A 26,695-nucleotide genomic window follows, 5' to 3' on the forward strand; every position below is an offset into this window, starting at 1 on the left:
ATTTTGTGTTAAATATAATTCTGTAGCATGAAATATATTTGAGGACACTATCATTAAATTATTTTGACAAAGGCCATTCATACAACCAAACCTAAACAAGAAAGACTTTTGAATAGGCTACCTGAACATGTCATGTTTATGATAAAACAAGAAAGACTTGATTTTCTGTTATTTTTCTCTGACCAATTGCACCAAATACCAGGTGCAACTTTGACCTTAATGCATAACAAAAATCTAGGCATGTTTTTTTTTTTAATATATAAATATATGGTATTAGTTTGTGCTCTCACATGCAGTCACACTATTTAAATCTATGAGCTAATAATATGCCTGACATAACACAGCCTGCTGAGTGATAAACAGCATTTATAGAGACCGTGGGTGGGAATACATTGTGTTCTGATGTGTGGAGAATAAAAGCACTGGTCCTGATAAAAGAGTTGGTCATAAACACAACTTGGTGTGAAAATAGCACAGAGAGTCATCAGGTGATATCAGGCAGACATGCTCAGCTCTTCACTAGTGGTGCACATGCTGTGCCTGCTGTCGCTCTCCTACGCATGCTACATCCAGAACTGCCCACGCGGGGGAAAACGTGCCTCCACTGACCCAGCTATCAGACAGGCAAGTAGCACTGAGCACATTCATTAAGCCTGCGATGTTCACTCTGACGCCCATATGCAAATCCTATTGGAATAACATCACCCATTTTTGCAATCTCAGTATACTTGACTATACTTATCAGACATCTAGTATTGCCTAGTAATTTGTTTGCTTGTTTGTGTGATTACACTTTCCAAACAGGGGTACAAAAAGCAGAGCAAGAAGACAATGAATATAGCCTAGACTACATAACCTTAGGATGCAACGCATTGTGTGTGTAATGTATAAAACATGATGGGCCATGTGTGATAGGGAGCATCATACCACAGACAGTGCATCTATAATACTGGAGAAAAGTTGGATCAGCATTTGATGATCTGCGTGCCAGACATTCAGCAAAAAGTTTGACTGCACAGAAATTTCAAACAACTAAATAGCATCGGGCCAACTGTTATGCTGACGTATTTGATGATATGACATGATTGCCCTAAAAACAGCATTGAGCCAAGGGTTTAGGCTACGAGGGTGAAGGAACATTTGGGACTTAAAGCCCTCTCTTCAGTGGCAATCCAGAAGTCACCAATTTTCCCTAATAATGCAGCCACACTGAGTATTTAAAGGTGCTGACTGCAAAGTTGAATTCTGAGCAAAATGTTCTATGGCTATAGCTGTTGGAGTTTTGAGATATTGCAATGCTGCACACACCATGCATCCTATGTGTTACAGTTTCGCCAAGATAAAATGCGTCCTGCATTTTATGATTCTGAAAATTGCCGAAGCAAGCGATCAGCAATATCATGTGACCACTGTGGGGCATTTGACCTACTTTTAACTAAAACAAGTCTGCATGGGCAAACATGGTGGACTCCGTGCTCCCTTAAGCTAAACGCCAGCAGAAAAAAGGAAAGCCTGCCTAGTGAATGTAGCTGCAAGATAGAACAAGGTAATATGACATCATTTTTCTGGACAGTTACAGTGGTGCTTGAAAGTTTGTGAACCCTTTAGAATTTTCTATATTTCTGCATAAATATGACCTAAAACATCATCAGATTTTCACATAAGTCTTAAAAGTAGATGAAGAGAACCCAGTTAAACAAATGAGACAAAAATATTATACTTGGTCATTTATTTATTGAGGGAAATGATCCAATATTGCATATCTGTGAGTGGCAAAAGTATTTGAACCTCCAGGATTAGCAGTTAATTTGAAGGTGAAATTAGAGTCAAGTGTTTTCAATCAGGTGTGAGTGGGCACCCTGTTTTATTTAAAGAACAGGGATCTATCAAAGTCTGATCTTCACAACATGTGTTTGTGGAAGTGTATCATGGCATGAACAAAGGAGATTTCTGAGGACCTCAGAAAAAGCGTTGTTGATGCTCATCAGGCTGGAAAAGGTTACAAATCCATCTCTAAAGAGTTTGGACTCCAAAAATCCACAGTCAGACAGATTGTGCACAAATGGAGGAAATTCAAGACCACTGTTACCCTCTCCAGGAGTGGTTGACCAACAAAGATCACTCCAAGAGCAAGGCATGTAATAGTCAGCGAGGTCACAAAGGACCTCAGGGTAATTTCTAAGCAACTGAAGGCCTCTCTCACATTGGTTAATGTTAATGTTAATGAGTCCACCATCAACATGAGTACACCAAACAACAATGGTGTGCATGGCAGGGTTGCAAGAAGAAAGCCACTGCTCTCCAAAAAGAACATTGCTGCTCATCTGCAGTTTGCTAAAGATCATGTGGACAAGTCAGAAGGCTATTGGAAAAATGTTTTGTGGACGGATGAGACCAAAATAGAACTTTTTGGTTTCAGCATTATGTTTGGAGAAAGGAAAACACTGCATTCCAGCATAAGAACCTTATCCCGTCTGTGAAACATGGTGGTGGTAGTATGGGTCTGTTTTGCTGCATCTGGGCCAGGATGGCTTGCCATCATTGATGGAACAATGAATTCTGAATTATACCAGCGAATTCTAAAGGAAAATGTCAGGACATTTTCTGAACCGAATCTCAAGAGAAGGTGGGTCATGCAGCAAGACAACAACCCTAAGCACACAAGTCGTTCTACCAAAGAATGGTTAAAGAAGAATAAAGTTAATGTTTTGGAATGACCAAGTCAAAGTCCTGACCTTAATCCAGTCAAAATGTTGTGGAAGGACCTGAAGCGAGCAGCTCATGTGAGGAAACCCACCAACATCCCAGAGCTGAAGCTGTTCTTTATGGAGGAATGGGCTAAAATTCCTCCAAGCTGGTGTGCAGGACTGATCAACAGTTACCGGAAATGTTAAGTTACAGTTATTGCTGCACAAGGGGTTTACACCAGATACTGAAAGCAAAGGTTCACATACTTTTGCCACTCACAGATATGTAATATTGGATCATTTTCCTCAATAAATAAATGACCAAGTATTATATTTTTGTCTCCTTTGTTTAACTCATCTCATCTCATTATTTCTAGCCACTTTATCCTTCTACAGGGTCGCAGGCAAGCTGGAGCCTATCCCAGCTGACTACGGGCGAAAGGCGGGGTACACCCTTGTAGGTGTAATTAATGATTTTGTATATTTAAGATTGGATAAGTGATCAATTTTTAATAATTACATGAAATCAGTCTCATTAAATTTGAAGGTTAATAGTTAAAATGAATCAATCCTATTGAATCGTTTAATTTGACTCATTTGAATTGAATCATACCATAGAATCAGTCTCATTGAATTGGTTGAAGTGAATCATTCAAATGAATCATCCAGTGAGTCATTCGGTGAATCACTCAGTGAATCATTCAGTGAATCAAGTGAATCATTTAGTGAATCAAGTGAATCATTTAGTGAATCGTTTAAAGAATCAATTGAAGAATCGTTCGAAATTTGATAATTCAAATTTATCACTTACCAAACTGCATCTAATTATTCATACACCTTAAGAGTTCTTTTGCGATGTGGGTGACTTCAAAAGTATTTAGAACAGCAGATAGACACCACACAATTTCAATAATAATGGAGTTTATTATAAAAAGATAATAAAAATTTTAATAAAACGAAAAGGAAAAATTGAACAATTTAATAGCAGCAGAATTGAAATCTTCTGTAAACAGAGTGTGTGTGTGTGGGGGGGGGTGTATAAGCAGTTTTAGCTTGTGAGCTATGTGAGGCACAGGAATTTGTCATCTGCAATCTTGGTATGTGTGTGTGCATGTGTGTGTGCGTGTGTGTCCGTGCCAGGACGAGCCAGAGTGTCTTATCTGCAATCTTGGAGGAGGGGAATCCTCAGGATTTAGTGAGCACGCGTTTTCTCAGTAACAAAGAAATTCCACACTCATAACATTATCAAACCCCCTGAAATCTTAATAAGGTCAAAATGTGTGTTAAGGAGATTGAGGATATTAGTAAAAGAATAAGAGAGAGAGAGACATGCACAACTTATGGATTAACCAATTTTAAATCAATAAACCAAATAATAGAGAATCAACAATAATATAGTGTGAACACTTATTCCTGAATATAACTTCACACTTAGTGAATTAATTACTGACTAGACTAATATTATTTTGCCCAGTGCCAGCCTTACTGCAAAAGTCTCGTCTTCTGTCTGAAAGCAGAGTCTCTTCCGTGGAAATGGCAGGCACCGTCTCACTGGAGAAGTAGATCTTGGAGAGGAAGAGAGAGAGGTTGCTTTGAAGATCTTCGTGGATGATGACGAAAGTCTTTTCAGCAGTGCTGCGCGCGGATTTAAGAAGAGAAAAGGGGGGGCCAGCCACTTTTCTAAGCAAAAATAAAATTGCTTTCACTTGCCGTTGTGTACGCCTTTAAAAGAAAATAATACTTGCAAAAAACGGTTTAATAACTCGCTTGAGTTGATGATCGCGTGTTTCCGATATCTACTTTGATCAGGAGCAGATTAAAGAAGGAAACGCGCTGTTTAGACGTCTGATGATGAGTGTCTCTTGTTAGGTCCGTTCCGCTCGGGATCAGACAGAGACAAAGGAAAACGCGGTCTTCCAAGTCTCTTATGTGAAACCTGAGGAATGATGTACGTGATCCCGCCCAGGCGTGACGTAGTCAACGCGGAAGTTGGCTGGGAGTTGTAGTTCTTAGACACAAGATGGCGGCATGATACCTACACCCTGGACAAGTCGCCAGGTCATCACAGGGCTGACACATAGACACAGACAACCATTCACACTCACATTTACACCTACAGTCAATTTAGAGTCACCAGTTAACCTAACCTGCATGCCTTTGGACTGTGGGGGAAACCGGAGCACCTGGAGGAAACCCACGCGGACATGGGGAAAACATGCAAACTCCACACAGAAAGGCCTTCATCGGCCATGGGGCTCGAACCCAGACCTTCTTGCTGTGAGGCGACAGCGCTAACCACTACACCACCATGCCGCCCCCTTTGTTTAACTGGGCTCTCTTTATCTACTTTTAGGACTTGTGTGAAAATCTGATGATGTTTTAGGTCATATTTATGCAGAAGTATAGAAAATTCTAAAGGGTTCACAAACTTTCAAGCACCACTGTAACTAAATCATTTTAGCTAGTGCTTAACTATCTTAGCTTTAGAATGCATGGGCTCAACTCCATGGTTGGAGTATGGAGTTATGGGACCTTTCACGTGATGTCATCGTAACTGCGGATTTGTTTATCTGGCCAAGCTTTGTGTTTGACAACAACTGGCACAAGTGTATGTGAGTGATTGTAAGTCCAATTCAGTAAACATCTACAGACAAACTTGTAGTAGTAACATCTAAAAGAACAATGCCAGAGACCTGTAGTGCTTTTGTATATAATAACAGATATTGAGATAAGCCTGGTTTAACTTTTCACCACTTCATGGTGAACCCAGAAAGACAAGAAAAATGGTGAGCTACAGTTAAACAGGAAGACTAAATGCCAACAAAACATTTCTGTGTGTATGGAGAACATTTTATATCAGGTTAGCATGAAAGTTCTCATCTCATTATCTTTAGCCTCTTTATCCTGTTCTACAGGGTCGCAAGCAAGCTGGAGCCTATCCCAGCTGACTACGGGCGAAAGGCAGGGTACACCCTGGACAAGTCGCCAGGTCATCACAGAGCTGACACAGACAGAGACAACCATTCACACTCACATTCACACCTACGGTCAATTTAGAGTCACCAGTTAACCTAACCTGCATGTCTTTGGACTGTGGGGGAAACCAGAGCACCCAGAGGAAACCCACGTGGACACGGGGAGAACATCCAAACTCCGCACAGAAAGTTCCTCACCAGCCATGGGGCTCGAACCCGGACCTTCTTGCTGTGAGGCGACAGTGCTAACCACTACACCACCATGATGCCCGCATGAAAGTTCTGTGCAGCGTTAAAATGTATATCTGGATGTGGGCTAATATTTTATTAGACCTAATGCTTGGCTCGACTAGTAGCATGTTTGTTCCGTACTGATAATATAAATTTGGCTAAACGCCATAAAGTATGCTAAATCTATGCCCTGGCTTGTTTATTACTTTTAGATATCCATGTTTGAGCTTACCTTTATCATAATAAGTTAATTTTCTTTATTGGGAATTTCTCATAACATTCCAGCATGCACAAACCCTGCCTCAAAATATTGGTCGGCATCTGTACTTTTGTATGCCTTTACTAAATCGTTCAGGATGTCACAGTGTCCCAAATCCAGTAGCTGGTTTGCCATATACTTTTCAAGTGGAATAAATACATTTGTTGGTAAATTAAGAAGAAGAAGCCTTTATTTTTGTCACATGTACACTCAAACATAGTGAAATTCCTCCTCTGCATTTAAACCATCTGAAGCTTTGAACGCACACATGCACACAGACAGAGAGAGTGAGAGAGAGAGAAAGAGAGAGAGAGTGTGCAGTGAGCAGAACACATAAATACAATTTTTGGGTAAATTATATGGCTCTGTGATACCTGCATGTTTCAGAATTTGGATGTAATGCAATCTGCTGGTATAATCTAAATTTTTAATCGGTACAATGTTTTCCATATGTCGCCATCTGGGTGTGAGGCAGTTCCATAGTTATGCTAATTAGTTAAAGCTCCTTGGGTTCCCAAAAAAAAAAAAAAGCTTCTCACATTTGGCTATTTCCATAGGCCCATACTATTTACTTCAAGAGGTAGGAAAACAGTCCCAAAATGGAGAAAAGTGACTCTCAGCACATCAGAATGATCACATCTAATCCACATCATATTGTTCTTGTGAGACATAGAAAAATGCCATGCACAATAAAAAAAAAATTGAACATTTCAGATGACTTTGCAGTCAGCACCTTTAAGTTACATTAAACCAGTACCAGATGGGAAAAAAGATTGGGGCAACCATGGCCTAAAGGTTAGAAAAGCAAATGGGGGACCAAAAGGTCACTGGTTTGATTACCTGGACCAGCAGAAAAAATATGTGGGTGGAGGGAATGAACAGTGCTTTCCCCTGCCTCTACATCCATGGCTGAAGTTCCCTTGAGCAAGGCACAGCCCTGGGAGGTAGTCCAACTGCCTATGGCTCTGGGCAGTGCTCGTGTGTGTGTGTGTGTGCGTGTGTGTCCCTGTCCATCCACTGACCTAGATGGGTTAAAGCAGAACCTAATTTCCCCTTGGGGATTAATAAAAGATATAAAAAAGCCTGCCCGGTAGCCAAGGACAAACAATAGATATAGCCCCTTTTACATGCAAAACTCATATTTTCATTCCTACTCAGTCTTCTACAATGGAAAAGTAACGGATCTCATGTATTCCCCGACTATATTTAACGGAATGCTATGGAACATGAACCTCTGCAAGACATGGATGTGTTGTATAATTCATGAGGCAGTAAGTCCATTGTTGTGAAAAGCCAAACTGAGGCATGAGCTGATTAGCAACATGGCACCAGTTGAGCTGCATCATGTTTCTGTTGAGAGAGTTCTCTTCCTGTTTCTGAACATTATTTTGTTCAAGCAAAGGCTATTTGTAACATTTTTGCTTATATTGGCCAATATTTTCTTTACTTGCTGTTTTGAGGTTGTCACTGTTACTTGACATGAGTAGTTCCATTGCAATATCACCACATCACCATTTATGTCACTTGCAGCAACATCACAACCAGTCAGAACACATTATTCTGATAGTTCTGATTCTCACTGGAGCCATGAGAAAGACTACTGTAAAGGTTACTAGATCACCAGAGAATAGATTAATGTTCCAACTTTACTATTTTGCTCCCATTCCTACATAACACCATTATAGCATAATGGCAAAAATATATGGTTTTCAGTGTATGTGAATGGGATATATGTGCCCACTTCCCCAGCATTGAACATTTTAGAGAAGCAGTTTGTGCATCCCCTCAGCTGACTGCACAGCAATGACATTGCTAAGACAGCATGTTCAGCTGAAAGATTTAAACCCTGATTCAGAGACATTTCTGACTTAAGTGCCTAATCATAAAAGTCTCAAGTGTCTGATTGTAAAAGTGTCTAATTGTAAATATCACTCAATAATGCCTTTTTCTAGGCATGTAGACAACCTGGCATGAGGCATAGTTCCACTGAAAACACTGACCCTGGAAATGAAGTACTAAAAACTCTCCCATTCCTTATGTTAAAGCTAACAGATATTATCCATGCCATGCAGCCACAAGACTAGTTCTTGTCAGTAGATCTGCATGATGCAAATTTTCATGTGCCCATCAGCACAGATACCTTCTGGGATTCCGTCACCAAGGCAGCACGAGTTCTTATGGCACACTCTGCATTGCTTGAAAACTACTCAGGTGGGCCTGCCCATGCGAACAACCCATTTACAGGAGGGGGCAATGGTGAAACAGACATGCTGTCAAGATGTGTATATGGAGAATGGTGTTTGACTCAAAAGTGGTGTTCCATATCTGCGAAAACCTCAGTCAGCTGTGGTTCTCCCTGCCAGAGCTAGACAGTCCACTAGGTCACCTTGCACTGGCCTGTGACAGACATCACTGTCGACAATGTACATTATCACTGATTCTGCCCACGCTGCACAGAATTCAACAATCAGACCTGATTGTGGCTCAAAAGGCCTTGACTTCCACTGCTGCTCTCACTAGTGGATGGTTTGGCAGCTTCCTCCCTGAAGATTTTTTTCCAAATAGATGTAATGATTTGGCACTCTTAGCCAGCTTAAATTCACCTATGTGTTTGGCACTTGGAGTGAAGAACAGGTGGGGTGGACTCGAACATATGGATCCAATGTACTGCCCAGTTTCCAAAACAGCAGAAAGCCCCAATCTATATCAATGGATTACATGGCAGGCCTGAATGTTGTTAGGTGTTGGCCTTTGGGGCTTAAGCCCCAAGTGTTTTAATGGCAGCCCCAAATGATTTTTTCTATCTCAGGTTTATTAAATCAAGGTAGTTTCCTTTACTCCTATCATTACTAAAAGTTCACACCACAGTACCTGCAGTATCTGTCAGGCCCCTCCCCCAAGACTCCTCCATGCTAGGCATGAAGGCAGTGAAGAGAGAAACCATTGACCATGGACATATGTGCTTTCTTCAGAAAGCAGAGTAAAAAGGAGGCAGAGGATGTTGTCTCCACTTTGACATATTTCAGGTTAGTGAAGGGTAGGGGCAAGCCGGGACTGTTACAATTTTATGAAAAATTTTGTTAATTTGAAAATATTCAACTAAGTTATGCAGCTAGGTAGTTATTAATTTGATTATTATAATTCTTTAACATTACGTATGTCCTAGGTTAAGCTGATATATTCTGAGAGAGAGAGAGAGAGAGAGAGAGAGAAGAAAGTGAAATGGATAAGAGTGGAGAGAAAGGAGCGCAAAGACTTAAAGACAGATTAAGAAAGAAATGATTAGGATACAGATACAGCAACAAAAATAGGAGATGATGAGAAGAGCAACACAAAGGGGAGAGACATGGCAACACAGTTTATATAGGAGGCTAAAGAACAACAGGATCAAACAGAGGAGCAAGGTGAGGACAGAGAAGACAGTTAAAGTCAGACAAGTGAGCACAGAACACTATCCAAATGCATCACCAATAGAAGTAATTAACATGTTTTTTTAAATATGAAATACTGACTGAGGGGCGGCATGGTGGTGTAGTGGTTAGCACTGTCACCTCACAGCAAGAAGGTTCTGGGTTCGAGCCCAGTGGCCGGCGAGGGCCTTTCTGTGTGGAGTTTGCATGCTCTCCCCATGTCTGCGTGGGTTTCCTCTGGGTGCTCCGGTTTCCCCCAAAGTCCAAAGACATGCAGGTTAGGTTAATTGGTGGTTCTAAATTGACTGTAGGTGCGAATGTGAGTGTGAATGGTTGTTTGTCTGTGTGTGTCAGCCCTGCGATAACCTGGCAACTTGTCCAGGGTGTACCCCGCCTCTCGCCCATAGGCAGCTGGGATAGGCTCCAGCTTGCCTGCGACCCTGTAGAACAGGATAAGCAGCTACAGATAATGGATGGATGGAAATACTGACTGATACCATGTATTCATCCATGTGTGTGCATCCATGTGAGGTTTATTTGGTATGTATAAAATGTTATGTTACTTACTTTTTACACTTTTTACTCCCAGAGATGATAGAGATGTGGATCATAGAGATGAAGGTAGAGCACAAACATACACTGCCTGGCCAAAAAAAAAAATCGCCATTTGGATTTAAATAAGCAAATACATACACACCTTTGATTGGAAACTTACTGCAGTGATTAATGTGTCTCAGCTGGTAACAATTCTTTTAACCCTAACTGATGCAGTGAGTAGCTTCTCATTTCTTAAACAAACATATCGGAAGACGTATCCCATGCTCATGGAAAAGATCTTACTGTGTTTCAGAAGTGTCAAAATATTGACCTACATCAAGCAAAGAAAACAGTGAAGAAGATTGCTGAAATGACTGGAATTGGGTTAAGAACTGTCCAATGCATTATTAAAACCTGGAAGTATAGTGGTGAACCATCAACTTCACAGAAGAAATGTGATCAGGAAAAAAAAAATAAAATTAAGGCTCAGAGGGTGAAAGAGTGGTTCAGGAAGCATGAGGAATCATTTTCACACACAAATTGGCCACCGCAGAGTCTTGACCTGAACCCCATTGAGAATCTTTGGAATGTGCTGGAGAAGACTTTACACAGTGTTTCGACTCTCCCGTCATCAAGACAAGATCTTGGTGAAAAAGTAATACAACTCTGGACTGAAATAAATGCTGTGACATTGTATAAGTTTATCAAAACAATGCTATGGAAAATGCATGCTGTAATCAAAGCTGAAGGCGGTCCAAACAAATATTAGAGTACGCAATTTTTTTTTTTTTTTGTCACGGCAGTGTATTCATCTTTCATACCAAAGCCCAGGGTTGGACCTGGGGACTTTAACCAATGTTTAACCCTTCTTTTGTCAATTCAAACCAAGTCAGTCAACACGGGTTAACCCCTGGTCATGACAGATAGGATCTGGGTCAGAACCCAAGAGAGATGCAAAACAATTAACTCACATGAGGGAAATGGGTGAAGATCTCTCTCTCTCTCTCGCTCACACACACACACACACACACACTCCGTGTCCAGATCTCACGTGCTCTTTTCCTTTTGGCTACATCGTCTCTGTGCCTATCCTAAGTGGGGCTTTCTCTGCACTGGCTTTAGCTGGTACACCATATCTGGCACAGATTTAAGGGGGGCGCACACACACCAGTCCAAATATATATATATATTAGTTTTAGTATTTGCAGAAACCGAGCTCTGTCCGCCATTTTTTTATGTAATTAATAAGGTTTTTAAAAATAAACAAAATAAATCATTAAGTGGGATTGAGCTGAAGAGTTTATGGTATAAATTTATATTTAATAGTAAGTCCTATAGCTTAGGTTTTTTGGCTCATGGCACAAATGCAGTGAAAAGCAAGCCTGGCGAGTCCTGTTGGATTCTAACAGGGCGTGGGAACTTTGTGCATCGACATAATAACATACTGTATTTCTGGACTGCACTGTAGACTACATGTAAAGGGTATGCATCATCCTTTTAAGTTTATGGAATCATTAACATGCATGTTCGCAAGCCAAAATGATAAGATGCTGTAGCAGGCTCACTGCGTACACACACGTCGCCTGTCCGGATACTGCTTGTATTCATTAATAGGATATCCCTGTACTTACCATACCCTATGTATGTTCATGGCACATGTGCCATTTTGGGGGTGAGCCTCACTTTGATTTTTACGACAGTGGCTGGATAGGTCTGTAAGAGATGTTGATTTTTGCAGCAGCTCTGAAGAAAATCTGCTTGAAATCCCCTGAGTCTTGGGAACTAAAACTTATTATAGGACTTGTTCACATGCAACTCACACAGTCATTGTATAGTTATCTCAGTTTATTAAACTCAGATTGCACTTACTGATTTTGTATTATATACATGCAAATCTTGCAGTCTTTGTATTTGCAGGCTTTATAGTTATCTTGATATTAAGCTCTGGCTTAAATATAGACTGCTTTTCAGATTTTTGAAGTGTAGGTCATAAAAAGAATTTTCGCTGAAAACCCCATTATTTTTGTTTAGTGGACCGAAAGCCACTGAATTCGAATCACAGACTTCCAATTTTATGAGGTTTTTTTTTTTTAAAGAACAATTAATGAATTTAGGGTCACGTGGCCCTAAATTCTCTGTTATTTTTTTCCTGCTTCACCATGACCCAATTCAAGATACTATATCATGCATCATTTGGTGGGCTTTCCCCATTTGCGCAAGGCATTATGGAATACAAATTTGAAACAGGAGAGAAAAATGGAGGACGTGAATGAAACGTGAAAGACCAACTACAGTAGCGGAAAGTGAGAAGAAAAGATGTTATGTTGTGAAGGAAAGGAAACGCAGGACCAAACTAATAAATATTGGCAGTCAGTGAGCACCTCGGTGTGATCAGCTGTTCGTTTAGTGACAAGATGATGTAACTGTCAGTGCACGGTCAAGGTAAACCAGCGCATGCACACATGGACTTTCTCTGTCTGCTTCACTGTGTAAAACGAGCAATTTCATGCACATTATTTGTGAGGGAATCCCTCAAATTAAATAATTTCCCAGCCACAGAATGGCCTGATATTTTGTGAGTGTGGCAGCGGGGACGAGGAACAGAAGGGGAGAGAGAAAGAGAAAAGAGGGGAAAAGAGGAGACATGCTGTCTTGCCGTCGGAACAGCCGCCATATGGTCCTCCGCTAGCACAATGGCCTGATCCAGCAACGCCGGGCGATGGCACTGGACCCACTCCACTGTTCCTTCCTTGCTCTTTTTGAGCAGGCAGCAGAGGCATGGGGTTGGCCGGTGGAACAGCGCGCAGCGCGCCTCCTCCCCCTGCTAACGGGCGAGGCGCAGCTGGCCTCGCTACAGCTCCCCACTGACAGCCGGCTGGTCTACGTCGACCTCCGCAGGGCCGTCCTCCAACGTGTGGGGCGCACCCTGGAGCAGCAATGGCAGCACTTCCGCACGCTGCGCCTGGAGGAAGTCGGCCGGCCGGCCGTTCGCGTTTGGCCAGCAACTCCGGGACGCCTACCGGTGCTGGCTGAGAGCCGACAACCGTGACACCGAGGGAATCGTCGACCTGGTGGCTCTGGAACAATTCATCGCCCGACTTCCAGAAGGAACAGCGGAGTGGGTCCAGTGCCATCGCCCGGCATCACTGGATCAGGCCATCATGCTGGCGGAGGACCATATGGTGGCTGTTCCAATGGCAGGGCAGCATGTCTCCTCTTATCCCCTCTTTTCTCTCTCTCTCTCTCCCCTTCTGTTCCTCATCCCCGCTGCCACAGTGAGATATACGTATCCAGTATTTCTGTAATATCACAATGACCGAATTTCAGAGGGAAATAAATTTCACCGATTTTATGAAATCAAAAGGCCGTTTTGCTTTAAGTGGCCACATACATTACCTCAGTTTACCTGGGTATATTCACTGTCTTATATTTACATTGAATGTCCTGAACAGGAGCTCAGATTACAGTTACTAAAATAGTAATAATTTATTGATATCAGGTGTTTTGTGGTCAGTGTACTACACTGTAGTGTGTCATGTAGTAATGCATTATATGCCAATGTAACTTTCATAATTACCCTATGTAAGTTGTAATTATGTTCTACACTGTGGAAATGGTTTAAGGTGGGTGGAGCACAGAAGCACGGCAGGCCAGAACTGAGTTCTCACTAACTCTTATTTCGCTTTTCAGCTTTGCAACCATTCACTCTCCCAGCCACACGCATGCACACCAGTGTTCAGGTTGGGGAGAGCTCCCTTCCTCTGTTCTCCCTCTCCTCTTATAGGGCGCGGTCACTGGGGAAGACACACAAACACAGGTTAACTCACATCAGGTGCAGTGATTCTACCACTTACCTTCCCTGACTCCGCCCTCCATTCACAGACTGACGCTTTACCACACCCCCGCTGCCACATACCCCTACCACACGACTCAGGCCGGGGAGCCATTTGGCCTGCAGCTGACTCCCCCCCCCCTTGACGGGAGAGGAAATCTGCCATGACCATCTGCGCCCCCAGCCTGTGGACCACCTCGAACTTAAACGGCTGGAATGCCAGATACCAACGGGTGAGCCGCACATTGGCATCCTTCATGCGGTGGAGCCACTGCAGGGGCACGTGGTCCGAACAGAGGGTGAAAGGGCGCCCCATCAGGTAGTAGCAGAGGGCGAGGACTGCCCACTTGATGGCAAGGCATTCCTTTTCTATTGTGCTGTACCTGCCCTCGTGCACCGACAGCTTCCGGCTGATGTACAGCACTGGACGGTCCTCCCCCTCCCGGGACAGAACAGCCACCAGCCCTCTGTCCGACACATCCGTCTGCAAAACAAAGGGGAGAGAAAAGTCAGGGGAGTGCAACAGTGGCCCCCCACACAGTGCAGCCTTTACCTCAGAGAAAGCCCGCTGACATTGCTCCGTCCACTGGACCAGATCTGGTGCCCCCTTTTTAGTGAGATCAGTCAGCAGGCTGGTGACGTCCGAATAATTAGGTATAAACCTACAATAGTAGCCAGCCAGCCCCAGGAACTGTCTCACCCTATTTTTGGTCTTGGGCCTCGGGCAGGCCGCAATCGCTGCTGTCTTATTGATTTGGGGATGCACCTGCCTATTGCCCAAGTGGAAGCCCAGATACCGTACTTCCACCCGCCCAATCGCACACTTCTTCGAGTTGGCTGTGAGACCCGCTCGCCTCAGCGACCAAAGGACGGCCCCTTAGGTTTTCTAAGTGCCGCAGCCAGTCATTACTATAAATAATGATGTCATCCAAGTATGTGGCCGTGTAAGTGGCATGGGGGCAGAGGACTCTATCCATAAGCCGCTGGAACATAGCAGGCACCCCAAACAACCCAAAAGGAAGTGTGAGAAACTGGTGTAAGCCAAACGGTGTGGAAAAGGCCATTTTCTCTCAGGATAGCGGAGTCAAGGGGATCTGCCAATATCCCTTTTTCAAATCCAGTGTCGAATAAAAACAAGCCATGCCTAGTCGATCGTGCCTTGTCAATACAAAGCATTGGGTACGCATCGAATTTAGACACCACGTTGACTTTTCTATAGTCCACACAGAACCGGACCAACCCATAGGCCTTGGGAACCAAGACCACCGGGCTGCTCCAGTCATTGTGGGACTCCTCGACAATGCCCATTTCGAGCATGGCCTTGAGTTCTTCCCGAACCACTGTTTTTTTGGTGTTCGGGCAGTCTGTAAGGGCGGCTGCGCACTACTACCCCTGGGGGCGTCACAATGTGGTGTTCTATGAGGTGGGTGCGGCTGGGCAGGGGCGAGAAAATGTCAGAAAATTCTGTCTGCAACTGGGCAACCTCCGTGAGTTGGGTCGGGGAGAGGTGGTCTCCACAGGGGACCAGAGTGATGGGCAATGTCAATTTTCCTTTTTGAACCTCCGGCCCCAGCTCCGCCTTCTCTGGAACCACCAACACCAATGCCATGGGGACCTCCTCGTTCCAAAGTTTTAACGGATTGAGGTGGTAAATTTGTAATGCCCCACCCTTGTCCATTTGCTTCACCTCATAGTTGACATCCCCAACTCGCCGTGTGACCTCAAAGGGTCCTTGCTACCTGGCGATCAATTTGGAGCTCGACGTGGGCAACAACATACGTACTTTATCTCCCGGTGTGAATTCCCTAAGGCATACAGACGGACTTAACGTTCTTGAGCCTGCCGCAAATTCTCCTGGGTTAGGTGCATGAGTGTGTGGAGTTTGGCACGCAGATCAATAATGTATTGAATTTCATTTGTACTTGTTGAAGGTCCCTCCTCCCAATTTTCACGCAGCACATCTAGAATGCCACGCGGCTTACCCAAGTATAATAATTCAAACGGGGAGAACCCCGTGGAGGCTTGTGGGACCTCTCGCACTGCGAATAACAGGGGTTCAAGCCATTTATCCCAGTTGCGTGCGTCCTCGCTTACAAATTTCCAAATTATGTTCTTGAGGGTGTGGTTGAACCGTTCAACTAAACCATCTGTTTGTGGGTGATAAATGCTGGTGTGGATAGGCTTAATTCCCAGTAACCCATACAGTTTGCGCAGTGTGCATGACATAAACCTAGTGCCTTGATCAGTCAGAATCTCTTTGGGGATTCCGACTCGGGAGATGACGCGGAAGAGTGTTTCTGCAATACTATGTGCTGAGATATTACGAAGAGGCATTGCTTCCGGAGATCGCGTTGCATAGTCCACCAGAACTAAGATAAAGCGACATACTCATGTTGACCGATCTAATGGCCCAACGAGATCCATCCCAATTCTTTCGAACGGGGTCTTGATTAATGGCAGAGGGGGCAAAAGCGCTTTTGGAATGGCCGCAGGATTTACTAACTGGCATTAACTAACTGGCACGCTGTACACCACCTACGGACATCGCCGCGAATCCCTGGCCAATAGAACCAGGCCATTATTCGGGCTAGTGTCTTATCCTGCCCCAAGTGTCCGGCCATGGGATTAAAGTGAGCCATCTGGAATATAAATTCCTGGCGGCTCTTTGGGATTAAAAGTTGTGTTATCAGTTCCTTAGTCTGAGTGTCCTGCATCACTCAGTATAACCTATCCTTAATAATGGAGAAATGGGGAAGGACAGGGTGGTGTTCGGCTGGAGCGTTTGACCATCGATTACTTTCACTTGGTCAAATGCATGCCGCAGAGTCTCATCTCGTGACTGCTCCAACAGGAAATCCATGATGGATTCCCCGAGAGAGGGAGGAGGAGCCTGCTGCTCCTCACTCCGGCACAGTGATGACATAAATGGCTCTGTGACAGCTGCTCCCGCCAGTGCCACACCGGGACCTCCCCCCGCTAAATTATGGCAGGCCCGACTCTTCACTAAATGTGCCATTAGTTCCTTAAATCCCAGCCAATCAGTCCCCAAAATTATCGAGTGGGTAAGGCGAGGATTAACCGCCGCCTTTACTCTAAATTTCTGCCCTCAAAATAGAATGTGGACCAACAATAAAGGGTAGTTGTGAACATCCCCGTGCACACACAACACCTTCACCAATTGTGCTCTCCCCAATGCCTCATCTTGCACCAGGCTTTAGTGGATTGAGGTCTGATTACAGCCGGAGTCCACCAAAGCCTGATACTTATCTCCTTGGATACTCACCGGTATGCGATATGCTCCGGCCCAATCGAGGGCAGTCCCTGGCACGTCGGGGATCTGGACCACCGCGCCCACCTCCATTGCCGAGCACTGATGCTGGAGGTGCCCCAGCTCCCCGCAGTGCCAGCATGCCAGCCCAGGCTCTCTCCCTGCACCAGTGTTCCGGACATCACTTACCTGAGGGGGGGAAGACACAGACACAGAAGTAGGAAATGGTAGGGCACCGCGGGTGAAGCGGGCCGGCTGGTGGGGGAGTGGGGCGAGAACAGTCTCCGCAGTGGGGGAGTGGGGCAAGAACGAGGAACAGAAGGGGAGAGAGAGAGAGAAGAGAGGGGAGAAGAGGAGACACGCTGTCCTGCCATCAGAACAGCCGCCATATGGTCCTCCGCCAGCTCAATGACCTGATCCAGCCACACCAGGTGATGGCACTGGACCCACTCCGCTGTTCCTTCTCTCTCTCAGAACAGGTCAGAAGTCGGGCAATGAATTGTTCCAGTGCCACCAGATCAATGATTCCCTTGGCGTCGCAGTTGTCGGCCCTCAGCCACCGCCGGCAGGTGTCCTGGAGTTGCTGGCCAAACGCGAATGGCCGGCCGACCTCCTCCAGGCGCAGTGCGCGGAAGCGCTGCCATTGCTGCTCCAGGGTGCGCCCCACGTGTTGGAGGAGGTCGGTGTAGACCAGCCGGCTGTCGGCGGGGAGCTGTAGCGCGACCAGCTGCGCCTCGCCCGTTAGCAAGGGGAGGAGGTTCGCTGTGCGCTGTTCCACCGGCCAACCCCATGCCTCTGCTGCCTGCTCAAAAAAGAGTGAGGAAGGCTTCAGGGTCGTCATGCGGACCCATCTTTGTTAGGGTGAGGTGGGGAGGGTCTGCAGCGGTGGTGATGGTGGACCCCGCCGATGCGAGCAGGTGCCGGAATACCTGGCGATCTTCCTGCTGTGCCAGCACCAGGGCTTCGAACCATTGTTCCTGCTCCTTCCGGAGGGCAACCAGTGGCTGCTGCTGGCTCTGTTGGGCCATGGCGAGGGCATAGACCAGGTCCTTGAAGGAGGAGGACTCCATGAGGCTGTTCTCTTCTGTACTCCGTCCTGGGTTTCAGCACCACTGTGGAAATGGTTTAAGGTGGGTGGAGCACAGAAGCATGGCAGACCAGAACTGAGTTCTCACTAACTCTTTTATTTCGCTTTTCAGCTTTGCAACCATTCACTCTCCCAGCCACACGCATGCACACCAGTGTTCAGGTTGGGGAGTGCTCCTTTCCTCTGCTTTCCCTCTCCTCTTATAGGGCACGGTCACTGGGGAAGACACACAAACACAGGTTAATTCCCCTCAGGTGCAGTGATTCTGCCACTTACCTTCTCTGACTTCACCCTCCATTCACAGACCAACGCTTGACCACGCCCCCACTGCCACATACACATATACCTGAAACTCTGACAATATAATTTTCAATGACTCATAAAATGGTTTTGAAAGTTCCTGCTTTTAAAACATGTTTTTGTTATGGTAATTTTCTTTAAGAGATTTCATTTACAACATGTCTCTGACAGCTCAAAATGTCTCTCTGAGCATTTAAAAACTGCAGAGCTTCTGGGGGCCTCTGGCGGCCCCTAAAACCCCTGCCTGACTGGGTTGATACCCCCCTTCCCATTTTCCTGGATCTGCCCCTGCATATAATGAGAACATGAATAAAATTATTTTGATTAATTTGTGCATGCAAAAAAACAACAACAAACAAATAAACAAACCTGTGCTCAGTTTTAAAGAAATTAACCTCTAAATGTTTTAATCATGTGACATCACCCAGCACCCGATTAACATTAAAATTTAAGAAATAATGAAGCACATATGTTTACTTTGCATCCACAAATGATCTGCAAACTAATCCAAATAATTTTACTCATGTTCTCACCATATGGGGTGACAACAACTCAGAGATTCATTGCTCACACACGTGTGTTAGCATGTGAAATGGTATGAGCTGATGGTCATTTGCACTTTAATTTCATAAACAAGGCAAGCATGTGGAGAAATGGAGAGTAGTACCTACCAATAATAATGATCATGGAGATGTATGAGAACAGACATGTGCTTTATTTCACCTGCAGTGTTTTTGTTTTCACCCAGAACTCATGCACACGCTGAGTAACTAAGTGGAGAAAAAGTCATGCATGCAGCTTGTCTTGTTGAACATGATCAAAAATAAACTATGTATACAGTGTGTGTGTGTGTGCATGTGCCTGCAAGACAAAGCACTGTGTGCCACCATTTGCATGAGATTTGTTAATCCTGCCCTAGTTTCAGTGACTTGGGGGGGGATGCAGTTCACATTGAAATCGACCCTTGTCCGATTCACCCGAGAGGTGGGTTGCAAAGCCAAGTTGGACAATGCATCTTAACTGTAACAACTTTGGGAAACAGAGGAATGGGAAGCAGGCTTCAGAACAGGTGAGTTATTTTATTTTAGTACACTTTTCAGTGACAACCATGCACGCGACAGGGTGTAACAACTTTCTCTCTCTCATTCCTGACTGTCTGAAAGACACACAGAGACACAGGTTAATAGACAGCCAGTAATTTGACACAGGTGCACTTCATCACATGTTACCTGCTGGTTCAACCTGCCTCCTCGCCGTTCACAGCCAATGTTCAACCATGCCCCTGCTGCCACATACCCCCACTGCCCGACTCAGTCTAGGGAGCTGTCCAGCCTGCAGCTGACACCCCCCGGCAGGAGAGGTAATCTACCACCACCATCTGTGCCCCTGGTCTGTGGACCAACTCAAATTTAAAGGGCTGAAGGGCTAGATGATCTGTGCGTTGGCATCCTTCATGCAGTGGACCCATTGGAGTGGGGCATGGTCGGAACAGAGGCGGAATGGGCATTCTAGCAGGTAGTAGTGGAGAGTGAAGACCACCCACTTGATAGCCAGATACTCCTTTTCTATGGTGCTGTACTTCGACATTCGCATGGAAAGCTTGCAGCTGATGTACAGCACTGGACGCTCCTCCTCCTCCACCACCTGGGACAAAACGGCCTCCAGCCCCTGTCCAATGCATTGGTCTGTAAAACAAAAGGGAGAGAAAAGTCAGGAGAATGCAACAGCGGGCCCCCACACAAAACTGCCTTTAGCTAAGCAAAAACCCATTTGCACAGCTCTGTCCACTGGACCGGATCTGGCACCCCCTTTTTAGTGAGGTCAGTCAGCAGGCTGGTGACATCCGAAAAGTTAGGCACAAACCACTTATAATAGCCAGCCAGCCACAGTCACTGCCTCACCCACTTTTTGGTCTTAGGTCTCGGGCAGGCTGCAATCAATTTGGGGATGCACCTGCCTATGACCCAAGTGGAAGCCCAGATAGCGTACTTCCACCCATCCAATTTTACACTTTTTCAGGTTTGCTGTGAGCCCAGCGTGCCTCAGCAACCTCAGAGCTGCCCTCAGATGTTGTAGGGCTGCTCTTAATCATTACTATAAATGATTATATCATCTAAGTAGGCCACTGCATATGCATTGTGGGGATGGAAAATTCGGTCCATGAGACGCTGAAACGTCACCGGAGCCCCAAACAACCCAAAAGGAAGGGTGACAAATTGGTGTAAGCCAAACAGATTGGAAAAAGCCATTTTCTTGGTGGGATAATGGAGACAAGGGGATCTGCCAATATCCTTTTTTCAAATCCAGTGTTGAGTAAAAGCAAGCTGCGTCTAACCGATCAAGCAGTTCAACAATACAGGGCATCTGATATGCATCAAATTTAGACATCGCGTCGACTTTTCTATAGTCCACACAGAGCCAGACTGACCAAGACCACTGGGCTGTTCCAGTTACTGTGTGCCTCCTCAATTATTCCCATCTTAACCATAGCCTGAAGTTCATCCCAAAAACATTTTGCTTGTGTTTGGGGAGCTGATACAGGCAGCTGCGCACCACCACCCCTGGGGGAGTCTCAATGTGGTGTTCTCTGAGGTTAATGTGACCAGGGAGGGGTGAGAACACATTGGAGAATTCCTCCTGCACCCTAATTACCTGTGTTCTCTGGGATGGTGAGAGATGGTCTCCACAGGGGACTGGGGTGAATTGGGCCACGCTTTTTGGACTTACCTCTGGTCCCAGCTCCACCCTCTCTGGAACTACCATCACCAGAGCCACAGGAATCTCCTTTCTCCACAGTTTCAGGAGATGGACGTGGTAAATTTGACATGTGCCGACCTCATAGTCAACCTGCCCAATTTGTCATGTGACCTCAAAGGGCCCTTCCCACTTGGCGAGCAGTTTTGAGCTTGAGGTGGGCAGTAACATGAGGACTTTATCTCCCAGTGCAAATTCCCTTAGCCATGCCCCTCTGTTGTACAGGTGAGCTTGACGTTCTTGGGCCTGTAGCAAATTCTCCTGGGTTATGTGACTCAGTGCATGGAGTTTTGCTCTCAGGTCAAGGATGTACTGAAATTAATTTTTACTTTGAGAAGGCCTCTCCTCCCAATTTTCTTTAATGATGTCGAATACACCACGGGGCTTGGGCCTATACAGCAATTCAAACAGGGAAAACCTGGTGGAGGCTTGTGGGACTTCGCACACTGCAAACAACACTGGGTCGAGCCACCTGTCCCAATTTTTAGCATCCCCATGAACGAACTTACTAATCATGTTCTTAAGTGTTTGGTTAAATCGTTCAACCAGCCCATCTGTTTGCGGATGATAAACACTAGTATGAATCTATTTAATCCCCAATAATTCATATAATTTGCCCAGTGTGCGTGACATAAACATAGTGCCTTGATCAGTCAGGATTTCTTTCAGAATCCCAACTCAGGAGATAACGTGGAAGAGCACCTCCGCAACACTGCATACTGAGATATTGTGGGGCAGCACTGCTTCCGGGTATCACATTGCATAATCCACAATGACTAATACAAAGTGATACCCATGTGCAGATCGATCTAATGGCCCAATGAGATCCATGCCAATTCTTTCGAAGGGGATTTCGATCAGTGGCAATGGGTGCAATGGTGCTTTTGGTGTGGCCTCTGGATTTACCAGCTGGCATTTGCGACATGCCGCACACCACTTGCGGACATCAGTGCGAATTCCTGGCCAATAGAAACAGGCCATTAGTTGATTTAGTGTTTTATCCTGTCCCTAAAAAAAACAAAGAACTCCTCCTGCAACCTAATCACCTGTGCTGTCTGGGACAGTGAGAGGTGGACTCCACAGGGGACCAGGATGAATTGGGCCGCACTTTTTAGATTTACCTCTGGTCCCAGCTCCAACCTCTCTAGAACGATCATCACCAGACCCACAGGAACATCCTTTCTCCACAGTTTCCAGAGATTGAGGTGGTAAATTTGACATGCATCGCCCCATCTGCCCATTTGACCTCATAGTCGACTTTGCTGTGTGACCTCAAAGAGCCAAGCAATTTTGAACTTGAGGTGGGCAGTAAAATGAGGACTTCCAATTCGCTGCATGACCTCAAAGGGCCAAGCAATTTTGAACTTGAGGTGGGCAGTAAAAGGAGGACTTTGTCTCCCAGTGCAAATTCCCTTAGCCGTGCCCCTTTGTGACATAACAGGTGAGCTTGACGTTCTTGGGCCTGCATCAAATTCTCCGGGGTTATGTGACTCAGTGCTTGGAGTTTTGCTCTCAGGTCAGGAACGTATTGAATTTCATTTTTGCTTTGAGAAGGCCCCTCCTCCCAATTTTCTCTAATAATGTCTAAGACACCATGGGGCTTGCGCCCATACAGCAATTCAAATGGGGAAAACCTGGTGGAGGCTTGTGAGACTATGCACACTGCAAACAACAGAGGGTTGAGCCACCTGTCCCAATTTTTAGCATCCCCATAAATGAACTTATGAATCATGTTTTTAAGTGTTTGGTTAAATCGTTCAACCATCCTGTCTGTTTGCGGATGAAAAACACTAGCATGAATTGATTTAATCCTCAATAATTTACACAAGTTGTGCAGTGTGTGTGTTGTGTCAAAACAAGAATAAAATGAGACTCAAAAAAAAAGGGCGGAACCAAAATTGTGGAACTAAAGTTTCGCTAGTTCGTTTCTACTCAGACCGCTTATGACAACGCACCACGGCCGAGACGAAGTGATAAAAGTTTTGACAACCAAGCAGATCACTCTCTTGGCATGCTGGCAGATGGCAGAGGAAAGACCATCAGTGCGATCCACTCTGAAGATGCAACTGGTATGAATCGCGTATGGACGGACACTTAATTAACAATCTGGTTTTAATGAACATTTATATTCACATTTATATAATTCAAACAAAGTTTAATTTATGCATATATTCTGAATTCCATTCTGAAAAGTCTGTTTAATTGATTAAAAATTTCTAAGTTGAATGCATGTGAAATAATATTATGAAGTCTATATTGTGTTTAGGTTATCAACCTATTAAGCTGAAGTGATCAGTCATTTTGTTTCAAAATAAAGAAAGATAAACGAGAACTGGAGGCGAAGAGTTGTTCCTTTGCACCATCATGGGTGGATCAGGCCATTTTCAAGTTTGGGCAGGAGCTGATGGTTAAAACAAAACTCAGAAGAATTTGACAGTGCGTGACATAAAAGTAGTGCCCTGCTCAGTCAGGATTTCTTTCAGAATCCTAAATCGGGAGATAACACGGAAGAGTGCTTCCGCAACACTGCGTGCGGAAATATTGCGGAGCAGCACTGCTTCCAGATATCGTGTTGCATAATCTACAATGGCTAACACAAAGCAATACCCATGTGCAGATTGATCTAATGGCCCAATGAGATCCATGCCAATTCTTTCGAAGGGGATCTCCATCAATGGCAAAGGGCGCAATGGCGCTTTTGGTGTGGCCGCTGGATTCACCAGCTGGCAGTTGCGCCATGCCACACACCACCTGTAGACGCTGGCGCAAATCCCTGGCCAATAGAAATGGGCCATGAGACAATTTAGTGTCTTATCCTGCCCCAAATGCCCAGCCATAGGATTATGATGAGCCGCATGGAATAAAAGTTCCCTGTGGCTTCTCGGGACCAACAACTGTGTCATCTTTTCTTTTGTTTGAGTGTCCTGTGTCACTCGATGCAGCCTATCCTTAATAATACAAAAATACGGGAAGGAACGCGCAATGTTAGGCTGGAGGATTTGACCATCAATTACTTTCACTTGGTGAAAAGCATGTCTCAGAGTCTCGTCATGTGCCTGCTCCAATGGGAAGTCCCCTAAAGGATTCCCCAGAGAGGGAGGAGGGCTCTCCCCACTCTCTATGTCATCATGACATGGTGCTGATGTGGATGGCCCTGGGACCACCTCCCCAGCTAACATTGCAGCGGGATTCCCCCGTGACATGCTACTGCAGGACCCACCCACTTCTATCTGCTTAATTAATATTTTAAACCCTGGCCAATCAGTTCCTAGGATCAGTGGGTGAGTGAGCCTAGGATGAACCACCACCTCCATACTGTTTTCCTCCCTGGAAGTGGATAGTGACAGGCATCAGCGGATATTGGTGTATATCACTGTGCACACGCTTAACCTTCACCAAACATGTATTTCCCAGTGCCCTGCATTGAGTCAGGCTTTGATGTATGGAGGTCTGATTACAACCTGAATCCACCAAAGCCTGATGTGTACCCCCTTGAATACTCACAACTATCCTGTACTCCCCCGCTCAATCAGGGGAAGCCTGTGGGGCATTGGAGACATGAATCAGTAGCCCTGCCTCATTGCAGAAGTGCTGATTCTCTGCCTTCCTCTGTGCCTACCCACCTGCCTGGGCTCACACTTGGTTCTGGCGGTCATGGATGAGTTCATCTGTGGAGAGAGAGAGGGGGTTAATGGTGGCACAGATACAGAAGGAGAAGGGAGAGTACCAGCACAAGGACAGAAAAGATTGTGGGGAGCGGGTTTGGGGGGAATCAGCTCCCGTTTCCACGGGGCTGGGGTTCGGGAGGGGTGAGGAGAGGGAGGGGAGAAGATGAAAACGAAAGTGAGAGAGAGAGGAAAAGTTGTAACAGAGCCTCCTTCTGGAAATGCCATCAGATGGTCCTCTGCCAGCCAGACCGCCTGCTCCAGCGACATCATTCAGTGATACCGGACCCACGCTGACATCTCACTCTGCAGCTGGGCAATAAACTGCTCTAGTGTCACTCGCTTGATGATAGATTTGATGTCACACTCACTGGCCAGCAGCCACTGTTGGCAGATATCCCGGAGCTGTTGTGCAAACACGAACAGCTGGCCCACTTCACCATATGCCAGCGAGTGGAAGTGCTGGCGCTGCTCTTCTGGGCCATGGCCGACCTGCTGTAGGATGGCTTGCTTCAGGCTGGGGAACTCCAGCGTGTTGGTGGCCAAGAGTTATCGAGCCACCCACTGTGAGGTTGGCCATGAGCTCACCTCAGCAACATGCTCAAACACCTTGAGGAAGGCATTGGGGTCATCATCCAGCCCCACCTTTACCAGCTGGATGGGCACACTGGCCTCAGGAACGATGGCTTGGGCGCCTATGAACTGTATCTGTTAGGACTAGGACTGTTTTGGCCTCTAGAGGCCGCTGTTATTTCCTTTTCATGTCGTGTTCATTTTGGCCTCTAGAGGCCGCCACTGTTCCTGTGTTTTGAGTTTGTGTTAATTGCCTAATTATCTTCACCTGTGTCCTTAATTAGTTTGTCTATTTATACCCCTGAGTTCAGTCCTCTTGTCACGGAGTCTTTGTGCTGTTATGTTTATCTCCAGTTTCCTTTGTACTGTGTTTTTTGATCTTCTTAGCTTTTGTATTTTTGCACTTTGCTTTTCTTTTGGATTATACTCTTTGGTTTTTTTTTTTTGTCTTTTGTTTTGCCCTGTATATAGTGTATATAGTTTAAATAAACCTTTTGATTCTTTTTCTACTTCCGCCTCACGCCTCTGCATTTGAGTCATCCCCCTGGTGGCCTAGTGGGGGTTTGCTGGATTATCACACCAACGAACCAGGTTCGAATCCCAGCAAAACCCTAACAGAAAGACTCCGTCATGACCGACTCAGCAGAGGCTGCTTCAACTGTCTACCCGGCCAACCTTCAGGGAATTATGGCAGCTTTGACACGCTTTGGAGCAACCATGGACGCTCATGGACGTACGCTCACCAGCCAACGTGAGGCCCTCGCTCGCCACGAGGAACTGCTTCAGCAAATTGGGAAAACCCTGGCACAGCTGACATCTCTGCCTGCATCTCCTGCTCCTGATCCAGTTCCTGCTCCTGATCCAGCTCCCACTCCTGCTCCAGTGCCTCCTGCAATGCTGCCTTCTTCACCTCGCGAACCCAGCCTTCCTGCACCACAGAGGTATGACGGCAAGCACAGTGAGTGCCGAGAGTTCCTCACCCAGTGTCAACTCACCTTTGAGCTTCAGCCTACCACCTACACTACGGATCGCCGCAAGATTGCCTTTGTGATCACCTTATTAGCTGGTAAGGCGCGAGCCTGGGCTACTGCTATCTGGCAAAGACAGGGACCTGAGT

General features: G+C 45.5%; 1 protein-coding gene across 1 annotated transcript in view; it reads left to right on the forward strand.

Annotated features, from left to right (window-relative positions):
- Positions 1-504: 504 nt before the first annotated feature.
- The window catches only part of avp (arginine vasopressin), a 49,031-nt gene continuing 22,840 nt past the window's right edge, over positions 505-26,695 (forward strand). The window contains exon 1 of the mRNA XM_060932718.1: positions 505-624. Coding sequence (XP_060788701.1) covers positions 505-624 — 120 coding nt within the window. The remainder of the gene's footprint in view (positions 625-26,695) is intronic.

This window comes from Neoarius graeffei, chromosome 10 (genome assembly GCF_027579695.1).
Source record: "Neoarius graeffei isolate fNeoGra1 chromosome 10, fNeoGra1.pri, whole genome shotgun sequence".
Lineage (NCBI taxonomy): Eukaryota > Metazoa > Chordata > Actinopteri > Siluriformes > Ariidae > Neoarius > Neoarius graeffei.